The 16,311-nt window shown below is 37.1% G+C and overlaps 1 protein-coding gene across 1 annotated transcript; it reads left to right on the top strand.

Annotated features, from left to right (window-relative positions):
• Positions 1-7,337: 7,337 nt before the first annotated feature.
• LOC107521109 (olfactory receptor 11H6-like) lies at positions 7,338-8,330 on the top strand. The gene has a single exon (XM_016165525.2). The coding sequence runs from the start codon at positions 7,338-7,340 to the stop codon at positions 8,328-8,330; it is 993 nt and encodes a 330-aa protein (XP_016021011.2).
• Positions 8,331-16,311: the final 7,981 nt, after the last annotated feature.

Here is a 16,311-nt window from a genome sequence, read left to right as displayed (position 1 = left end):
ACAAATAAAGGAATCCTCTTTCAATGCTGGTGGGACTGCAAATTGATACAGCCACTATGGAAAACAGTTTGGAGGTTCCTCAAAAAGCTAAGAATTGATCTACCATAGGATCCAGCAATTCCTCTACTAGGTATTTACCCCAAAGACTTGAAAACCCATATCTGAAAAAATATTTGCACACCAATGTTCATAGCAGCATTATTAACAGTGGCCAGAACATGGAAGCAAACATAGTGTCCTATGATAGATGATTGGCTAAGGAATCTGTGGTACATACATATAAGGGAATATTACTCAGCTGTAAAAAGAAATGAAATACTGCCATTTGCGACAACATGGATGGACCTCAAGATAATAACGCTAAGTGAAATAAACCAGACAGAAAAATTTGAAAATCACATGCTATCACTTATTATGTAGAATATAAACCTAAAAGTAAATTAACAGGGACTCATGGACATGCACTGTAGACTAGTGGTTACCAGAAGGAAGGGTAATGGGGGAGGTAGGTGAGGAAAAAGGGGTCAAATTTGTTGTGAAAGAAAGAAATCTAACTATGGGAAGTGAACACACAACGTAAATATATATTTGCCTTACTGTTAAAGTGTACACATGAAACTCATTGGATTTTGTTAACCAATGTCACTATTAAAAAATATAAATTAATTAAAAAAATAAGATTTGATTTACTGCTGCTACTTCTCCAACATACATTTTAAAGGACATATTTCTAGCAGAGCCCCTCAGTATTTTATTCTTCAACTAATCTGGAAAAGTTAAACTATAATTGATTCATATTACATACCATTGTAACAACAATATTTTCATCATGAATAACTCAGTGAATAGTGGTGTGTGTACATTGTATCAGTACTATTTCATGCTGTTTTAGCTTTATTGAAAGTTAGTGTGGAATGTAGAACAAGAGCACTTATCCCAGGTGAATCATTATTGGTGTACTCAAAGACATTTATTAAGACTGTTCAATATTTTAAAAAGTGAATAAATAATCTAATTTAAATGCCTAATGGATACAAGCCTAAGGATTTAGTAACAGAAAAGCTGTCTTATCCCTATGGCTCTTCATTATTGAGAGTCTTCCAGGTTAGAGACAGACTGAATTTTCTTGCTTATATAAGTGATACATGTTTTAACATCAGATAAAATACTAATAATTCCTTGAACAAAACTTATTGAGCATTTACCATGTTCTAGGCATTTTTTTGGATACCGGGGATACAATATAACCAAAAGAGTCAAAAAACACTATCCACTTTTAATTCACATCCCACTGGAGGGCAGACAGGAAAAAATAAGTAAAATATGTAGCATAATAGAGAGTAATAAGAACTATGGAAAAAGGGGAAAGAGGACAGGAAGTATGGGGAAAAGGGCTGAAATTTTAGATAGGACGATCACCAATGCCACACTGAGAAGCATCACTACAGCAAAAGCTTGAAGGACATGACGGAATGAGCCAAGTAGACAACTTAGGGAAGAACATTCCAGGCAGAGGGAAGAAAGTTCTCTATAAGATACTAAGGCAGGATGGTATTCAAGTAACAGCAAGGAGGTTGATAGGGCTGGAGTCAAGAGGTAAGGGGGAAAGTGTCAGAGATGACGTCAGAGTGAACAGAAGGCCAAATCGTGCAGGACGCTGTAAGCCACAGTCAGAACTTTCAGTTCTACACGAGGTGGAAGCCTTTGGAGAGTTTTGAGCAAAGGAGTAACATAATTCTGTCTACTTTTGAAAGGGTCATCCCATAGTAGTTTCACTGACAAAAGATGAGAGAAAAGCATGGGCATTTTAAAATTCCTTTTTTGAGTTGTCACATTTAAAAAATTGTTTCTTTTTTAAGGAATTTTTTATCTGTAACATGTCTTTGAGGATTTATCTTTGGAAAGGGGAAAAAGCGATGGAGCTCATGTTCCAAAGAGCAAGGCAAAGTCTTCCTAGACCCTACAAAAACAAATTCTATTTCTCCAATGTTTTCATAACAGACAATCTTAAGAAATCATTCTTAAGGAATCCATTCTTGAGGTTCCTGAACCACACTTAAACATAATATGATTATGCAAACATTTACAAAAGAATTTCATATCTATATCTCATTTCATTCTATATCAGCTCTATTGAGTACACAAGAAAGGTGAGCATGTATCTAATGTTTAAAGAAATCAGCTCACCAAGGTCTTCCAGATCATTGAAAATGCTCAGGCAAGGACCTAGATTTTCTGTGTCCTAGATTTCTATTACCCCACACCTCTCTTTGGTTTCAACTGTGTTCCCACCCAGTGCCCAACTTTTATCCCAGGTCACTCTCTCTCATATGATGTCTGAATAATCTCCTCCCTTGTATTCCAGCCCATGCCAGGCCTCTTTCAAAAGCTTCTCAGATGCTTAACTCCAACCCTGCTTTTCCAGATACATCACCTATAACTAAGCTTCAAGTGCCAATTACCCCTACTGGAATCATTCTTTTTTTATTAAATTTATTGGGCTGCCATTGGTTAATAGATTTATATAGGTTTCAAGTGTACAATTTAATAGTATGTTTATGTATATTGCATTGTGTTCACCACCCAAAGTTAAATTTTTTTCTGTCACCATATCTTTAGCCCCTTTTACTCTTTCTTCCCTCTCCCCGGCTTTCCCTATGGTAACCACTAAAATGTCATTTATTCTGAGTTTTATTGTCTATCTTCTTCGTTTGTTGCTTGCAGTTCTATATCCCACATATAAGTGAAATCAGATGGTTCTCAACTTTTTCTGTCTGACTTATTTTGTTTAGCATGATAATCTCAAGATTCATTCGTGTCGTCATTCTTAAGCCTTTCTCCAACCATGCTCAATTAATTCCTGATCCTACTGAAATCGCTCCCCAACTCAGAAGCTGTTTCAAACATACCCATCCTTAACCTGGACTCTAACACCCTCATCACCTACATAGTAGCTCTCACACTTCAACATGCATCAGATGCAAATGGAAAGTTTGTTCAAATGTATTGCTGGGCCCCACATTCAGAGTTTCTGACTCACGAGTCCCGGGTGGGTTCAGAGAACTTGCATTTTAATGAGTTCTCAAGTGATGTTAATGCTGCTGGTTTGAGAATCTGCTCTGTCCTTACACAGCCTCACTCCAAACATCAGTAGTGTTCTCGGCTTGAGCTCTGACTATGATTGAATTCATCTCCCCTTCAGATTCTGTGCTTCGTCTAGCTTGTTCTCCTTCCCTTGGTATCAAGAAAAGAATTCATACTTCCCACTTCCGATCCATTTACAGCGCTAAACTTCCATTTTCACTAGTATTAAATCATGTAATTCAACAACATTACAAATCAGATAATCCTTTACAGAGGACTAAATTTTTTCATACAAATGTGTTCAAGCTATACTTAAAATTGAATTTGAAAAATTAGATTCTTTACTTTATATTGAATATAGTGAAATTTGGTAAACTATGGAGAGACAAAGAACTTTTTAAGTGCTTACAGGTTTGGGACCAAGATTCAAGCTGTTCTGCTTTGGCAAGATGATCACACACACACACACACACACACACACACACACACACACACACACTTGCACACCTTTACAAACAAATATATTATTTTCTCTTTCTCTCCTCTCCCATTAATTTGTCTGACCACCACCACCCCCCGCCCCCCACCCCCCCCCCCCCCCCCACCGCACCCCATAGCCCAGGTAGATCAGTTCCTTAGAGGAAGGAATTTTCCACAAAATGGAAAATTTTCCTGGCCTCTCTTGGATTTTTACTGTGACTTTTGTGTCTCACTACTAAAATCACTAGGGGAAATATACACAAATAGGCAGGATTAGATGCATGCACAGAAATACACACATAGGGAAATAGGTGCCTCCAAATGAGCACATTAGGGAACTACAAATCCACTCAGGGAAGACTTGAAAACTCTTAACCACTAACAGGAAAATTGCATTTTATTTATTTCAGAATTTTAAAGGAAGTAATTTTCTGGAGCCACCAATACTGCTCTACATCTATGAATGAGCTTTTAGATTGTGTAATGGGGATAGTCTTATAACTAGAGTTTCTCTCACATCTTCCTCTTAGAGTCAGAAACACCATCAGGTATGTCTGATGCCTCAGTGCATCACAGCTTCTGGAAATAAACCCATTGCTGTCAGACACTAAGAATATGCTGGTTCTTTGGTAAATTCATTAATTCTTTGTGCCTTTGTTTTTGTTAGGCCCTGCATTTCTCCCAACACACGCCTGACGAGTGCTCGGGATGATATATTTACAGGAAGGGCTCACTCTGGTATCACAGGGTTCACACCGTACAAGTCACTTACGGAAAATGGGGCTCAAATGTCATGGATATTTGTGAGGGGTGGAGGGAGCATGAAATTGCCTTCGGTTAGAATGCAGCCTGAGTCTTGTATCACTTCGTTTCTCATATTAGTGAGTGAAGTTTTGATTGACTAATATCCTTCAGCAAAGCAATTAATACAGGCTGTTATTTTTTCAGAGTTGTTGGAAAATGACAAATGAATATTTGAAGAATATTTGAAGATGCAGAATCTCTGCACTCACAATTCTAAAAGTGCTCTTTCCTGGGCAAGTGCCTTAAATCCCCAGCAAGCAGTGGGGTTTATGGAGGAGGAACTGGCTCCCTTATCAGTTCCTACAGAAAGAATTGTCCAAGCTCCTTGTTCCTCCTCTTCTCTCCAATTAAAGTAAATAAAAAGACGAACAACGTGGATTGAGATTCACTATTTGAGCTACCAATAGATGTACTTTGGAAGTGGGTGAAGTAGAAATAGACTCAGTGAGATCTTGAATCTGTTACATTCATTTTTCCATCTTTCTCTGATCCCATATTCCACAGTGAACTAAAATTTCACTGCAGCACTAATGTCAAAAGGTCTTGGGCATGATGAAGTCAAATGACTAGGTGGGAGTTAAGACTTATGAGGTCTGGTTCCAGGTCAAAACCCATGAACCGGAATTAGATTTCTCTTCTTGGTGCCAAGGACTTCCTGGCTTGTGAGTACAGTAAGTCAATTCATGTCTCATGTCTCTGTCTACTGTCTTGAAAGGCCCAAAATATCTCCTTTATGTCAAATCGAGTTTGCTATTATTCTACTACCCTCACTACATGGATTTATCAAAGTTATTCCTAACTGGAATAAGTATTTTTTTTATCAGGCCCACAGCTAATAGTTGGGCACGCTATGAAAGACAGTGCAAGGAAGCCCCAGTCACATAGAGACGTGACTCTACAGATGTAGGAAGCCATCTTAATTGTTTTCAACCATAGGTTCCAAAAGGAGAGAACTTTTATTTTTTATGTTTATCATTGTACCCAAGAACCTACCACAGTTCTAGGAAGGTACATAGTGAATAAACATTTATTAAATGCCTAAATGAATAAGTAAATGGAAAATGTGCTACAATTTAAATTCGGCATTCAATTCTTTTTTAATTAAAAGCCCATTAGATGATCAAGAGTATGGGGAGCACAGCAAAGGGAATGCAATCAACATTAATGTGATGGCTTGGTGTGGAACCAAAGGAGAGAAAGAGTAATCAGAGAGATGTTTTCATAAACTATGTAAATCTCTAACCAATGTACTATATACTTGAAACTAAAAAAAAAAAATAAACAAATATTAACTATATTTTTTACCCCAAAATGATAGCCTTTGGTCTGGCAAACACAGGTATCATTATGGGAAGTATATTTGAAATTACAACTCTATTAGTAATTTTGGTACCTAAGGTCATCATAATTATAGTTCATTGAACTAAGTTGCTTGGACAAACTATAGATTTTCATAAAAAAAAATGTGTTTATTATAGCGAATCCTTTTTATAATCATTCTAAAAATATTGTTAAAAATGCAAATATCCAAAGTTTTCTTGGCAATAAAAAATCCTCGCTATTTGTTTTAGATTTCATCAAATACTGAGAAACGGGGCACTTACTCTCTGAAGATTGGACACATGACATAAGGATGCAATTTCGTGAGTATCTTTACAGTGTCATTAGTAAATAATATGGTCACTTAACCTACTTTTGTAGTCAATATGTTACTATATTTAAAATGTTGATGGTGGCTTACCCAGTAAAATATCCTGAACTTTAACTCTATCCATTATTTAATTTAGGAAAGTGTAAGATGATGAATCAATAATGTATGCCCTTTAGGGCTTAATTCCATTCAAAATGAAGGCATAGGGTGGCTCCATAGTGTAGTAGTTAGCACGTCTGCTTTACTCACAGAAGGTCCTGGGTTCACATACCAGGTGGAGCCACAGACCATACCCCTGTGCACCAGACCTGGGAGCACCAGGCCCCGGGTGCACATTGAGAGCATGTGGGAGGAGAAGGCTTTCCTTCAGAGATCCAATTCTTGAGGAGAAATGGCAACATCCGAGGTCAGAGGTGGAAGTAGGAGTGGGGAGGGAATTAAAAAGGAGTATAATGAAGGCACATGGTTTTATATACTAGAGAAATGGACCTATCCAGCTGCAAAGTATTTCAAGAGTTCAGCCATGATGTAGAATGGTATAGCTAGAGGGAACACGAGCCACTGAAACTGGTGGCCTCCAAAAGAAATCATGTACAGGGGACATAGTAGCTGGCATCAGTTATTTAGATACCCCTGCCCCATCATCACCATAATGGAAGAAAAATTAGACGTATTTTGTATAGGTTCAATGAAAGGGATGAGTCCAGGATCATTGTGTATAAGTAATAAAAGAGACAGATTTTGCTCAACATGAAGAAGTACTTTGAGAGAACCAGAGCTCCTCAAGATGGAAATGGACTGAATTGTTCAGCAAATCCAGATGCCACCTAGCAGAATGTGATCTACAGGAAGCTAGACAGAGGGTTTTCAAACCACTTTACAAAACCCTGAGAGTTCTGCAGCTGCTTTCTGAGAACAGAAAAGCAAAGGGGCTCAAGACTCCCACCCACAGTTATATTCTTCTCTGATTTTTATTGGATTTCTACATATGAAACTCTGACTATGGAGGCAACTTGACAGCTATTTTTGTGTTAGATTTATACTCAACTGTACTTCAAAGTAAAAGGATATACCCAAACTTGACAGTGAGACTGGGGGTTATAAAAATGAAATAAGGATTGTTCCACACCAATCTCCAAATGGGTCAGTGTATCTAGGAGTTACTGGCTTTGCACATTGGTATAAAACCCTTAAGTCTCTCTGATCTCCAGTTTCATAATCTACAAAAGAGAGGAATAAATCATACCCCCTATAGCTCAAAGTGTTATTTGGAAGACAAAATGTACGTTCTCAAGCAATTTGTTAGTAAAAACTACAAATGTTCATTACGATTCGCTCTTTAATTGCTTGTGTGTCTCTAACAGCTTTAAGATCCCAGAACACAACAACGCATTTTGTGACTGAGTTTGTCCTCCTGGGTTTCCCTGGTCCAAGGCAGATGCAGAACTTCTTCTTCTCACTAATCCTGATAGTCTATCTGCTGACACTGCTGGGGAATGGGGCTATTGTCTGTGCCGTCAAATGGGACAGGCAGCTCCACACGCCCATGTACCTCTTCTTGGGAAACTTTGCCTTCCTAGAGATGTGGTACGTTTCCACCACTGTTCCAAACATGTTGGCTAACATCCTCTCTGATACCAAGACCATCTCCTTCACAGGCTGCTTCCTTCAATTCTATTTCTTTTTCTCACTGGGCACAGCAGAGTGTTTCTTCTTATCAGTTATGGCTTATGACAGGTACCTGGCCATCTGCCGCCCACTCCATTACCCCTCCATCATGACTGGGAAGTTCTGTCTGATCCTGGTCTGTGTTTGCTGGGTGAGTGGGTTTCTTTGCTATCCAGTCCCCATTGTCCTTATCTCCCAACTCTCCTTCTGTGGCCCCAACATCATTGATCACTTTGTGTGTGACCCAGGCCCATTGTTTGCACTGGCCTGCATCCCTGCTCCTACTACTGAGCTTATCTGCTACATCTTAAACTCAATGATCATCTTTGGACCCTTCCTTTTTATCTTGGGGTCTTATACTCTGGTTCTCAGAGCTGTGTTTCGTGTTCCCTCTGGTGCTGGTCGAACTAAAGCTTTCTCCACATGTGGGTCCCACCTAATGGTGGTGTCCCTATTCTATGGAACCCTTATGGTGATGTATGTGAGGCCAACATCAGAGAACCCAGCAGGAACGCAGAAGATCATCACTTTGGTATACTCAGTTGTGACTCCGCTCTTAAATCCCTTTATCTATAGCCTCCGAAACAAAGACATGAAAGATGCCCTAAGGAGAGTTCTAGGATTAGGAATTAACCATAACTGAGACATCTTTTGAAAGAAAGGGAGAATGTGTCACTTCTGACCTTAATTACTTCAACGTTAGAGAATAGCTTCGATAAATCATGTGCTGGCTCCCGGTTAACTGGAGGAAGAGACATATTTTTCATAGTCCATAGCAGTTTAAATTCAGCTTATTCATGATAAATGTTCAATAAAACATTTTAAATAAACATGACCTATTTGAGTTAATTGTATGGTGTTATTATGTATATATTTTTCCTGTGATGTATCTTTCCTGGTTTAATGCTAGCTGGTAGGATAATGAAATGCATGTGTACCTGGAGCCTTTCAAAAGAAGGTACAGTCTTCGAAATTCAGAAAGCAAATATTTTTTAAAGAGAATGGTTAAGCATTCATTATAAAAAAAAGAAAAACAGTAATGGATATTTTCCATTGTTTGAGGCTTTCACACCAAAAACATAGTATGGTCATACCTCTATCATTTGGAGATAAAGTATCTCCCAACTTTCCTTCAAAGTCTTTGCTCAATAAACCACTCTATGCTGTCTTCTTTCATACCGATCCACTACGCTTTGAACTTTACATTGATCAATCTTGTTATTTTACCTTAAATGCATTTTCTCCAAACTAGGCATTTGTACTCATAGTGCTTCCTCCCCAAATCAGTTGTGACAACCCCAATATTTCTTATAATATGGAATAACAATACCCTAAACATAATTTTATGCTTCTCAGAAAGCTGAAGGGCAAAGTCAGAAATTATTCAGAGAAATTATACCAAGAACAAATTCCATTTTTGTGCCCAAACTCCACGCTGAAATAGGAAAGCCATCAGCTGAGGCCAATCTACTTAAAATGAGTGTATACCCTTTGAGTTATAGCCATACCAAGAGGTGTGCCAGAAGGATAGGCCAGCTGGTGCTAAATGAAGAAATACTCTAGTACAGTATTTCTCAGACCTTTCCACCACCAAATCATGTTGGCAACATTGATCGGAAAACATGGAACATTTGGGGACAATATTTCTTTGAAATTCAAAGTTTTATCTTATATTTTTTTCCCCCATAGGTGGTGATTCTAACCCAAGCATCAGTGTAGTCTTCTGTAGATTTGTTCTAAACTCTAAAATACGTTTGTTTGCTTACTTGTTTAGCATTTTATTTTATTATTATTTTCAAGTATACAGTACATTGGTTAGACATTTATGTCGTTTATGAACAATCCCCCGATTACTCTATCACCCCTCTGGCCCTACACATAGCAATTACATTACTGCTGACTACATTCCCTATGCTGTGCTCCCCATCCCCGTGACCTATCAACTATTAATTTCTACTTCTTTAACACTTCACCTCTTTCCCCCATGCTCCCAACCCCCATTCCTCTGGCTATTATCAGGTGGTCCTCTATATCTGAGAGTCTGTTTTTGATTTGTTTGTTCTTTTTGTTCCTTAGAGTCTACATATAGGTGAAAACATATTGTATTTATCTTTATCTGACTTAGTTTGCTCAGCATAATCACCTCTAGGTCCATCCATATCATTGCAATTGGTAGGATTTCATTTTTTTTCCTTAGCTGAGTAATATTCTATTGTATATATGAACCATAACTTCTTTATTCAATCATCTGTTGATGGGCATTTAGGCTGATTCCATATCTTGGCTATTGTGTGTCTGTGTATACAGGGACATATAGATCTTTACAAATTACTGTTTTAGCTTTCTTTAGATAAATACCCAGAGGTGTAATTGCTAAGTCAAAAGGTTGATCCATTTTTAACTTTTTGAGGAACCACCAGACTTTTCCATAATGGCTGCACCAATTTGCAATTCCACCAACAGTGTGTGAGGGCTCTTTTTTCTCCACATCTTCACCAGCACTTGTTTTTTGCTTCATTGATGATAGCCATTCTGACAGGTGGGAAGTGATATTTCATTGTGGTTTTGATTTGCATTTCTCTGATGACTAGTGACCTTGAGCCTCTTTTCATATGTCTTTTGACCATCTGTATTTCCTTTTTGAAGAAATAACTATTTAGATCTTCTGCCCATTTTGGTTGTCGAGTTGTATAAGGTGTTTATATATTTTGAGTATTAACCTCTTATCAGCTATATCGTAAATGAGTATATTTAGTAGGTTGTATTTTCATTTTATTTATGGTTTTTTTTGTAGTGCAAAAAATGTTTTAGTTTGATGTAGTGCAATTTGTTTATCACTAGCTATACTTGCCTGTTCCATAGTACATAGCACATAGTACAATATTTGGTATAATACAAAATTATCTTCTTTGAGTAAAATTGTCCTTCCAAAAGGAATTTAATTTGTGCTTTTGTGTATCTCATGGCAAAAAATCACATATCCTCTTTGAGAAACACAAGCTTAATGAGACCGGGGGGTTCCCCCAGAGGAAATGCTGCACATTATTTTTAATAATCCCTATGGGTCAACTTTACAGAAATATTAATGAAACCCACAAGTAAGAAGTAAGAAGGTTTCTGGAGAAAGCATGGAAAGTTATAAGATCACATGAAGAGATACCTGAGAATGCTCAGTAGTAGGTAAAAAGACACGTAAATTAAAATTAGCACGTAGTTTCAAAACACCCTGTAGGAAATAGGTCACTAGAATTTTATGGTGCAAAAGAAGTAAAATAAGCCATGCATGAAGCTCTCACACAGTGATTCCACATTAAAGCCAGGAAAAGAGAATCCTTGTGACCTCCTTGTAAAGCTTCATGGTCCATAGGAGACACCTTCTCTGATGGGCACTGCTGTATTATACACCACAGGTGGGCCTAGTCCCCTATACCTTTGTTCATTCAATATGCTCAAGCGATTGAGCATCAAAAATATTGGTTTCTCTTTCAGCTCAAGCACAAAAAAATTTAAAAACCTCTCAGAGTAATAATATCACCATGGAACTCACACTCTTCCAAAATAAGTTCGCTAAATGATGCCAAAGTAATCCACAGGTCTTCCCCTTCTCAAAAATGTTGGGAGCACCAAGAGTAGTATGACATTTATAGGTATTTTGAATAAAACAATATGGAACTAGCCTCATCCACTGAAACGGAAACCAAAAGAAAATAAGGATGTGGCAGAGGGGGCTCCATTTGCAGCTCTTCCCTCTTTGTCCATTCCATTACTCATGGGCACTGTCAGGACAGATGACACTAAAAAACAATAATGATGGTAAAAACAAATCAGTGTGTATGAGGACAAAGATTCACATAGGATTTAATGGTAAATATATTACGAACTGCGTCCTACAATTATTTTGAAAATATCCATGAAATTCATTTACCAGGCTTTCCCTACAGCTGACTAATAGTTTTTCTGTGGGGAAATTTTGTTGTTGTTGTTATTCTACTGTAATATAGAATAGACTACACCTCAAGTACATGGAGCTAAGTCTTGTGTGTTTTGATTTCAGTCAAAGTCTGTTAACCTGAGTTCAAGTCATTATTGTTGATGTTCCAGAGGTCAGTGGTTGCTCTCTGCATCGCTATGTTCTCATCTTGTTGAGGAGAGGTGTCTTGTTTGGAAAGCACAGAGTTCCCATAGTGGAGAGTCATTTTTTCTCACTACAATGATCATCAGTGCAGGTTAGTTTAGCTCTTCATAACCATTCTAGTTTAAAACACTAACCTCATCTTTCAGCTTCCTTCTCTTCTTGGTTTCTTCTCCACAAAACAATGACCTGCTCTGATATAACCAGTTCAACAGGAAACTTATGTTTGCTTCTAGATGAGCAGTTTCATAGTTCACTTTATGCTATACTAACTTACAGAGCCCACAACAGCTGCATCATTATACCTGTATTTATCTTATTTAATATAACCTCACTGAATAGATTTTTTTCCTATTTGATTGTGTTCAGTGAGTACTCTAAATATCTTATTTATACCACTTCTGTCAAAAGTATTTTTAGGGAAAATTCTCTTATCAGCCAAAAAATTTAAAATATCTTGTTAAAAACTCTGGAGATTCCAATATGTCACGACTATCATTGTGCTCTTTTCTCTGAGTTGTATTTGATTCTTTAAAAGACATTTACCTTGGTGATGATATTCTAAAGGGAATAGGGTAAATTTTGAAAGATGAGTGAATAATTACTTTTAAAACACCTTTGTTTCCCTTTTTTCTTTTATTTTGAAAACTGGGTGGCTATTTTTTTAAATATGCTAAAGTAATATCTTCCAATAGTAAATTTTATCTTCCAAGAAAATTCAGTAGTGAATTTTAAGGGCAACATGAGGCACCAGTAAGGAGAGCTTTAGAAGAGAATCACCTGGTGATTTTAATTTTCTTCTCCCATACATCTCATATGTTGTATTCATCTTTAATGACATGTATTTTAAATGTACATGAAGAAATATTAGAAGAGATGTCAGAAACATGGCAGAGTAAGAGACATCCCCTGGATCTCTCCCCTTGAAACAACAATAAGCTAAACATCTAAAACTCGACAACAACAACAACAACAAAAAAAACATTCAAACTACACATAAGCATGTCTGAGCATGGGATCTGTATTTAGAGCGACCGCAGGTCAGAACCCTGGGTGTCATGTGGTGGACTTGGAGAAACAAAGAAGCTTACTCTCTCTCAGCCCCCAGAGCTCCCTGTAGGAGGAGAGGGAGAGGAGAAAGATCTGCAAGTTCCCTGAACAGCCCTGCCTGGAAGTACTGCGAGCTCCACATGGCTGGTGGCAGTGACTAGTCATTAGGGCAGATGCAGAGAAAGGGGGATGGCAGAAAAGTGGGGATGGCAGACAAACAACATTTGATTTTTACCAGCCATGGTTGCAAAATCAAGGTTGAGCAGCAGCCCTTAGCCCCCGAACTAGGAGGTCCTTCCCTCAATACCCTCCGAGATTGATCGCTGTGGAGCCCCAGGGGAATCTAAGCTAATGCTACCGAAACTGTTTCTAACACTGACAAAAATTGAGACTGAGGGCAACGAGCTTGATTAAACATCTATAAGAGAAAAAAAAGACATTATTAAGACTTTATATAAAACAGAGATCAAAGAGGCTTAGACACCACCTACTGGAAACCAAAAGAAAAACACCTTCTTCGCAACAAGCTAAAGACCATTATATAATAAATCTTCTTTCTGGGAAAAAAAAAAAATCAGAATACACTTCCATCAATGCCCAGGCAGAGAAATAGTCCATTAAACACCATGAACAACCAAGGTGACAAGGCATCTCAGAAAGAAAGAGAAAAATCTCCAGAAAATAAGCTTACAGACATAGATATATGCGATTTAAATGATAGAGAATTCAGGATAGTATTTCAGAGAAAACTCAATGAGATCTGAAACGAATCATATCAACAACTTCAGAAATTAAAAAAACAACTAGATGAGCAGAAGGAGTTCTTTAGCAAGGAGACTGAAACCCTCGAAAAGAACCAAACAGAGCTTCTGGAGACAAAAAAACACACTGCATTGTCTATAGCCATGCAACCCTGAACATGTCAGATCTTATCTGATTACAGAACCTAAGCAGGGTCAGGCTTTGCTAATACTTGGATGGGAGACACCCTAAAAAGACCAGGTGCTATAGGCGTTAAACACACATATGCACACACACAATGCAAAAGCTGAAAAATGAAATAACAAATTTGAGAAATAGAGTTGACCAGATAGAGAAAAGGATCAGTGATATCAAAGAGAGAAATTTAGAAATAAATCAGAAGGAAGAAGAGAGAAACCACAAAGAATGAAAAATAATGAAAAAGAAATACAAAAACTAGCTGTTACCATCAGGAGAGAAAACATAAAAATAATGGTAATATTCAAAGTGGAGGAAAAGGAGCAGGAATTAGAAAGCATTTTCAAACAAATAGTTTACTAGAATTTCCCACATCTAATGAATGAGCTGGAGCTTGGAATTCAAGAAGTCAACAGAACACCCAATTATCTCAACTCAAAAAGGCCTTCACCAAGACGCATTGTATTAAAATTATCAAAAATCAATAATGAAGACAGAATTCTCAGGGCAGCCAGGGAAAAGAAGATGGTAACCTCTAAATGAAAACTCATTAAATTATTGTCAAATTTCTCAGCACAAACCTTACAAACCAGAAAGGAGTGGAATCAAATATTCAAAATATTAAATGAAAGGAACTACCAGCCAAGAATAATGTATCCAGTTAAGCTCTCCTTTAGACATGAAGGAGAAGTTAAGACCTTTCCAGACATACAAAAATTGACAGAATTCTCCACTACAAAGCTTGCACTACGGGAAATACTGAAAGGGGTCAGCTCACCTGAAACAAAACGACAAAAAAATACATAATTAGGAGTAAGGTGACTAGCAGGCTGGTAGAAGAAAAGGATTGCAACCCTCACTAGAAATAGGGCATATTAGCTTAAAAAAAGAAGAGATTTACTATAACATAGTAATGAACATTCAGCATACATAGAAACAAATTGAGACAACAATGACTGAAAAGAGAAGGATTCAAAGATCCAGATTTGGAAAGGGGAATGGAGATGAGGTACACGCAGAAGAAAAGGGAGAACTGTATATATAACTATCCTTTACATATTTGTAATAGTAACCACATGGAAAAGATTCAGAATCAAAGTATATAACATAAAAAAATAACCAGGGGGAAACCCCACAAAAGTCAACCAAAATAAAGAAAACAGAAACACAAGGACAGGAAGCAATGGAAATACCAAGCTAACAGAAAGCAAAATATAAAATGGCCATAAGAAAACTTTATATGTTAATAATCACCCTAAATGTAAATGGACTGAACTCACCATTAAAAAGGTACAGAGTTGAAAATTAGATCAAAAACAAAACCCAACCATACGCTGCCTCCAAGAGACACATCTCAATTCCAAAGACAAATATAGACTCAAAGTGAAAGGGTGGAAAATGATATTTCAAGCAAATGGCATTCACAGAAAAGCAGAAGTAGCGGTACTAATATAAGATGAAATAGACTTCAAAATAAAAAAGGTAAAGAAAGATACTGAGGGACACTTCATAATGATAAAGGGAATCATGCACCAAGCAGACATAACACTTATTAATATCTATGTTCCCAATCAGGGAAGTCTAGAAATATTAAAGCACTTACTAACAGAACTAAAGGGAAAAACAGACCAAAAACACTATCATATTGGAAGACCTAAATACCCCACTGTCAGATATGAACAGATCATCCAAACAGAAAATGAATAAGGAAATAACAACCTTAAATGACACATTAAACCAACTGGACAAAATTGAGATATACAGAGCCTTTCATGCTGAAACAGCTGCTTATACATTCTTCGTCAGTGCACATGGACATTCTCAAATATTGACCACATACTGGGATGCAGAAATAGCCTCAACAAGTATAAGGGGGTTGAAATCAAACGAACCATATTCTTTGATCATAATGCTTTGAAACCATATATCAACTGTAAAAAAAAAAAAAAGTGGGAAGAACCACAAATACATGGAGATTAAACAACGTGCTGCTGAAGAATAACTGGGTCAGAGAAGAAATAAAAAGAGAGATCAAGAGATACATAGAAACAAATGATACTGACAGTACAACATACCAAAACTTTTGGGACACAGCAAAAGCGGCCATAAGAGGAAAGTTCATATCATTACAGGCCTATCTCCAAAAACAAGAATGAGCCCAAATAAATAACCTAACGCTTCATCTTTAAAATCTAGAAAAGGAAGAACAAATGAGACCTAAAGTCAGAAGAAGGAAAAAAATAATCAAAATTAGAGCAGAAATAAATAAAATTGAAAACAAACAAGAAAACAGAGTTTGTTCTTTGAGTAAAATAATAAAATTGACAAACTCCTGGCTAGACTCACTAAAGAAAAAAGAGAAAGGACACAAATTTAAAAAATCACAGATGAAAAGGGCAGAAATTAATTCAGACACTACAGAAGTACAAAAGATCTTACAAGAATGCTATGAAAATGTATATAACAATCAATTTAATAACCTAGAAGAAATGGACCAGTACTT

This window comes from Rousettus aegyptiacus, unplaced genomic scaffold (genome assembly GCF_014176215.1).
Source record: "Rousettus aegyptiacus isolate mRouAeg1 unplaced genomic scaffold, mRouAeg1.p scaffold_m13_p_3, whole genome shotgun sequence".
In the NCBI taxonomy this organism is placed as follows: Eukaryota; Metazoa; Chordata; class Mammalia; order Chiroptera; family Pteropodidae; genus Rousettus; species Rousettus aegyptiacus.
This window is presented reverse-complemented; position numbering and strand designations above follow the sequence as displayed.